The following is a 7,102-nucleotide window of genomic DNA, read 5'->3' on the forward strand; positions in this document are numbered from 1 at the left end:
CATGACTATTTATCATATCGCAACCTGCATAGGTATTTGCATTTCAATATCCCCTACTTTTTTTGAAGAGTATATTTAAAAAATATTTTGAGCTACCGACTTGCTCACAGTACCAGATGTAACCAAATCCAAGTGAACTTAACAGTAATTTTACTTTAGTCGCCCAAGTAGCACGACAAATAGTATCTAGACGTCTTAACATTGTGTACGTTTGTTTAGCGTATCTGCTGTATGACATAATCGGCTTGATCCAACAACGCACACATGATGCCATGCAATATACTGCAAGATTGCGACGACCACGGCCCCCTTTTGATCATGCTGTTGAGCTACATTGACGGATGCCGAGAATAGATTTACAGAAATTCGTCTGTACAATCTCAATATCTTTGCAATATTCATAACACCGAATTTCAGAGCCATTGCTCAGTTGACCGCCATGCTAGAATGTGTGCAATTATGATGCCCCCTTGATTAGAAGCAGGTTGTTAACATTTAAAGCTTGTTTGATTTCAGAAACAACCATACTTTGCTAACATTACAACGGAATGGAATTGGAATTCGAAAACAAATGAAAACCTAAGAAGGGAACATAAATATTACATTAAGGTTCGTGGAGAAGATAGTTACTTTCTATCAGCTATAGCAAGGCCTGATACAGAATCTACTAATCAGTTAAACATCGTTTTATCAGGATTGGATGGTACGAGAGGATATGGTAAATTTGTATGTTGTGTTTCACGATCCGATGGATCTATGCTAACAACTCCTGATGAATTTTATCATAAACATAACCATCATCAGTTTCTTCCTGCAATAACACAGTTATTTTTACACGCCGAATATGATGCCACTCAATATGTGTGTAAAGTTCAACAAACTGGCAAAGGAGTTAAACATGTAAATATAAGTCTAACCACAACTGCCTGTAGTGATAATGCAGTGGATTATTTACCTATTAAACATCAAAAGCAAGCGAAGCAAGATCTAGCTATCTGTGCGAAAGTAGCTTATGGACATTTATTAAAGCCATCTAGATTAATTGAGTGGTTTGAGATGCAGAAGATGTTAGGTGTAGATAAAATACTTGTATATGATTTAGCTTGTGGTGACGATATTAAAACAGTATTTAGACATTATGTGGATGAAGGTTTATTAGAAGTACAACCATATTCTTTACCTGGAAAAATGCCAGGTAAATAGCTATTATTATTTGATTGGTATGTGGTCAATTTCTGTCTATCGGGTATTGTAGACCATTGTTCCGGTGTCACATTCAAATTTAGTTTTGTGGATATTTGAATATTGTTGAGCATATACAACGAAAGGAGCCATTTGCTTTTGATGCTGCCTTCCTTGCCAGGCCACCCGCTCTGCGCCACTGACAAGGGGGAATCCCTAGGGACTTTGTCTGCCAGGTCACAAAGCTAGTGCCTTGCGTCTGTGAGCTACCCCGGCCCCATTTGTTTCATGGGACAATGTCCAATATTTCTGTTTTATGATTGTGTTATAAGGTCCATGGTTTTATTCATTATGTAGTTTTTAAAACTAGGATTGGTGCAGCGGAGTTTTGTTAACCGGGTAAAACCCCAGGATTCCCACGACGAAGCTTTGACTATATTAGACTGTCACCAGAGATTGGGAGGTTACCAGTATTTGATGGCTGCTGACTTTGATGAAATTATTATACCAAACAATTTTTTAACTTTAAAACAACTGCTAAAAGTAAAGTATCATATTTCACATGAATCTATATTATTGCCCCTTGTCTGTTACAGAAAGTAGGGGACGGTTAAAATGGGTTCGTCTGCCTGTCAAAACTTTTGTAACACGATAACTCAGTGTTTGATTTGGGTAGTAGGTTCAAACTTGATTTAGATGTTCATCAGGTGATTGGAGTTCGATTATGAGCATTTTCTACTATAGCCAGCTTAGTTTGCTGATGCTTTAGGAAACGCTTACTTTGAGCATTTTCTACTATAGTCAGCTTAGTTTGGTGATGCTTTAGGAAACGCTTACTTTGAATCTAATTGAGTGGTGTGACCTGACTTCTTCTGTCATCCATTTTGTATACTATAACGTGCACGAAGACATCAGCAATTTCATAAACCAGTCTGAGCTTTCCTTTGTGAACCATGTAATAATATTAACCAAATATTATATTATAAGACAAAACTTGAATCTAATCAACCCACTAAAGAAGTGTACACCGCTTTTCTACATTCAAACGCAAAGCTAGATTCACAAGTAAATAAGGGCAATTTTAAAAAGTGGAAATTCCTTTTGAGTCACTGATCCCCCCTTGAACTGTTGAGATTGTTAAATTTACAAACATCATGGACAGGTTGTAATGTTGAATGTGTCTATAATCGCTTTCTTTTTATGTACTTGTATGTTAATATATATTACTGTATTATATTCCGAATTTCGGTCAATAAACCAGTAAAAAAATGGAATTTCTACTATCATGGATTCTCGATATTCATGTTACAAGTCATATCCATCAGGAATGTTAAACGTATGCGATTGTAGAGAGGAATCATTTTAATAACTTAACCTTCAAACATCCCAAAATTTATTGCACACAGAGTGGTTAAGTCGGAAGGAGGAAGTTGGAAGTCCGAAGTCAAAAGGCCTTGCAGGGTTTCCGTATCACTCTTATCAGCAATAATCACGGGTCAAATGGCATTCATTGTAACCTTAATGTGACACGGATTTTTATCCCTATTCATTAACAAATATGTCGGTTGTAAACATCCCAGATGCAGCGGGTAAAATACTAACTGTGCAAGAGATAGATGGGAGACTTTATCCCCGCTTCGATCCGGGTGTCCTCAGAAACGTGCCATCACTAAAACTTAGGGATGATGACGTCATACTGTGCGGGTTTCCTAAATCAGGTAAATAGAGATTTCATTTTATTATTATTTAGTTCAACCAGAACATGTAACATGTATGTCAGTGCGCAGAAAACATGTCGACATATTCATTGGGCGTTGTGACACGGTTGATAAGATAACACGGTTACTAAGCATAGCTACACAAAATGAACAACAATACTGACATGCGTTTAAAGATACATTGTGTCGTTCGTGCTATGATAAGAGAGAAATGGGGTTTAACGTCCACTCGACACAAACTAGGTCATTTCGGGACTAACATACGGTTAATTTTTTTTATTTCAATAATTCGCTTGCGCGTAGGGGTCTTTAGCAGTGGGAGGAAACCGGAGGACCCGGAGAAAACCCACGAGGTTGGACAGGCGACCCTACTCCTTGTCACGTACAACCGGGGATTCGAAACCACGCCAGTTGACTCAATGACAGGCTTTATGATACAGCACGCACGTGCTAACCATTCGGCCATCCAACCCCCCGTGCTATGATAATAAATAGAATAGATAATGCGAAATACATATTGAAATGGAATAGTGTATCAGCAGTGGATAGATCAAAATATTCTGAAATTAAACACAAAAAAAAGGCGAAGGCTATCCTTTTTGTACCTTCTGCTCGAAATGTGTCTGAAATTTGATAAACCCGTTCGTCGCACACACTGAATAAAAAAAAAATAATATAGATCGGATTATGATGGATGGCATTTGCTTTTAAGGCATTCACAGTGAGCAATGGCCATAGCTCCAGCACTAATTAGCGGACATTGTTGCATATAAATGTCAAGCAGACTGGGCCCCGAGTTCACAAAGTAATTCTTAACTTAAGTCTGAGAGTGAGCATGCTTTGTGAACTCGGGACCGGAAGTTAAATTTTTGATTAGACTGTTCACAACATTTTACAAAATTAGGAAGGGCCCTGATTTTAAAAGTAATTCGATGGGTTTCTGATCATAGGCAAATAACTTTGTTACAAGAGCGTTCACTTGATTATACAAAGTGAACAAGTCCCTCCACCCCCACCCCACCCTATCCCCAACGAATAGGGCGCTTCATCTAAAAATATAAATAATATATTTATACATTTTAAAATCTCCAATGATCAATGTAAGCTGTGAGTTATCACAAGAAAGTGTTTACGGCGGTCGAACGGACCGGGTGACGTCCTACTTTTCTGCTAAGGACCTTACCAAATGTTCCATATTCTCAGTTAACTTGTCAATGATTTAATGACAGAAAGTTGGGCATTTGTAAATATCCCGAAGACTATTTTAGTATTCATCAAGAGAAGCATAAAAACACTATTAGGCAATGTGAAATTTTTCATATTTCCAGTGTTTTCGGAGAAAAACAATTAAATGAAAACTCAATTACAGTACGATGATATAATGGAATTTCGGAACATAAAAAACTAACAAGTCTGTCAGCTTCTGCGACACCGCCACTTATTAAAACGGGTCCTGGTGGACTCTTTGTATAAAGTTACATATGGGTCTACTTTGAAATGGATCAAGAGATTAAGTGTTAATATTTGCTCCTCTAATATTGTTTTTGAGTAATATCCCTTTAAAATATTGCAGGAACACACTGGTTGTTCGAGATTGGTCGGTCATTACTACATGGAAAACTAGGCACTGATGTAAAACCGAAAGAAAGTCTATTTGTAGATATGGTTCCTGAATCTGAACTTAATAAAGTAGACTCACCCAGAATACTCAACACCCACGTTAGATTTGATCGACTCCCGTCTGATGTGAAGACAAAAAATCTGAAAATATTATATGTTAGAAGAAACCCTAAAGATTTAGTAGTGTCTTACTACAACCATACACGATGGAGAATTCAAGGATTACCTCCCCTTGTTTAGTAATGGACGTATGTGTGGCTTTGAAATAATTATACCTATAATAATTGCTTTAAAATTGTAGTGGACAGCTATTTCCGCTAAGTTGTATGTTTTGAAATGTCAGAGAATGGATACGGCAAAAGCGTAACCGTGTCCTCCACGGTGTGCGCGGCAGATAAAATAAATAAATTAACTAGGGAAGCTGGCACTCCAAGTTAACAACCATAATTTTAAAAAAATGACTCTTTGATAAACGCCACCCACCCCCACCTCATCCCACCACCGCTCCCCGGAAATGGATAACCGATGATGCCCCCCCCACCCTCCTTCTCTCCACGCTACTGCTGCATACTAAAAAACTATCGCCTCTATCTGAATCCGAAGCGTTGCGGTGTCTACCACATTGCAGTTTGTTTAAAAGGGTGGGAGATTTGTGATCAAGTAATTATATGCGTATTCTCTTTTTAGTTGCTTATGGATCCTGGTTTGAATATGTATTAGAATGGGAAAAGATCATAGCTAATAATCAAGAGTTATCTATTCTTGATGTAGCATATGAAAATCTTAAAGAGGTAAGATAATTATTATGGTCTGGTTTCTATGGTATAATTTGTTTGATTTAAGCGAAACCACGCCCGTGTCTGCACCATAATATCGTGTCGAATTAAAAACAAAATGGTAATTTAGAGAATTAATGTGCATGGTGCATTTGTGGGATCGTGAAAACTTTGATCTCAGACTTGCCTATTGTGATTTGATGTTACATTTCGAATTGCAATATTCAAACGAAATTTACAATCACCTATTAATTTCATTGCGTCTCAGTATGTTATTAATGGGTCGATATTCCTCTATTATTTCCGTAAAATTACATAAATAAAAGTATTATATTGTCCATTTTTACCGAAAATTAAAACTACCGTACGAATGATAATCATCTAAAATAAACAATAGAGTAATTAGAATTCTTTAAGGGGTGGGGATTACCGCTTTGCGTAATTTGTTATTTTCATTTTAATTTTAGATGTATTTAATAATTTATTTCATATATTTAGTAGTATTCTGTAATACTTGATATTCTATTAACTAATCACTATAAACTTATTAGAGCCTTGTCTGTTGTTCTTACTTTTAGTTCCTGGCGCAAGATTATGAAATAAAGTTAAAATGGGAGTAACAAATATTATTAATTATTTATAGAAACATTTAGCCATTTTTATATACAAGTATATTTTTTTTTACATACAACCGTAATATAGCGAGTGATTATAGGCATAGATTATCTATCAGTATTACTATGGGATATTATTGCAGGATCCTATCCAGGAAATTAGAAGATTGTCAGACTTTTTAGGAGTTCAAAGAAACAAAGATTTTATCGAAGAAATAAGCGATTTTTGTAATTTTTCCACAATGAAAGGCAGATTTAAGGATAAAATGGGTATAAAAGATGGACATAATATATTTTACAGAAAAGGTAACAGCTTCTAAAAGAGATTTAATCAGTAAATATCATACTATAGATTATATTTTAAACAAAGGTATTCAAGAAAAGCAACTGTCCACAACAGCAACTGTGATGTGATTGAAATCGTGTTGATCGTATCAAAACTTATCCGAATGTATCTGTACGTACCAGATCGTGGTCACAATAGGGACAGACGTATCGTAGAGCAACGCACGACAGTGAGAATCTAGCATTACTATTTCATCAAAAACGACGTAAATTCAAAATTCAAGACTAATAAGGGCACCACTTCTCAGTGTGCTATGAGGCAGTATATTAAGAGTATTAATTACATTTCATTTATAAAAGAGCAACAATGTATTAAAAGTTTGTTGTTATTATGAAGCAGTTATTAAGGAATAAAGACAACTTGTTTCTCTACAGGTGAAGTGGGCGATTGGAAGAATTGGTTCACTGTAGCACAAAATGAATGGTTTGATCAACTCTACAGGGAGAAAATGGCTGACTCGAAATTGAAATTCAAATTTACATTAAATGAAGATTAATTACTCGTGTTACTTATTAATTAATTACACTTAGTGCATTGATAGGGAATTAAGATGGCGACCCCCCCCCCCCACTACGGCCAATATGGATGACTGGGTCCTCTTATGTCAAGAATATTTTATTCCTCTCCCTTCAGGTTCGAGGTAACGGGATTTAACTGTAATTTTATTTATGATACAAAATACCTACGAAAGTTTAAAATGTACATACCTGGATACAAAATACGTACCTGGTTAAAAATGTACATAATGCCTGTCAAAATGCACTTCAACGACTTATCTTCCTTAGATGTTGTTCCTAGCTAAGCCCCCGTTCCTGCACCACTGACATGGTGATCGAACCTAGGAGA

The 7,102-nt window shown here is 36.3% G+C and overlaps 1 protein-coding gene across 1 annotated transcript; it reads left to right on the forward strand.

Annotated features, from left to right (window-relative positions):
• The first annotated feature begins 479 nt into the window (after positions 1 to 479).
• LOC126815749 (sulfotransferase 1B1-like) lies at positions 480 to 6,798 on the forward strand. The gene is given in 7 exon segments (XM_050541658.2): positions 480 to 1,195; positions 1,553 to 2,900; positions 4,474 to 4,725; positions 4,727 to 4,768; positions 5,208 to 5,311; positions 6,054 to 6,216; positions 6,631 to 6,798. Coding segments are annotated over 6 exon segments (843 nt in total). The 5' UTR covers positions 480 to 1,195; positions 1,553 to 2,740; the 3' UTR covers positions 6,753 to 6,798.
• The last annotated feature ends 304 nt before the right edge of the window (positions 6,799 to 7,102 follow it).

Source organism: Patella vulgata, chromosome 3 (genome assembly GCF_932274485.2).
Source record: "Patella vulgata chromosome 3, xgPatVulg1.2, whole genome shotgun sequence".
NCBI lineage: Eukaryota > Metazoa > Mollusca > Gastropoda > Patellidae > Patella > Patella vulgata.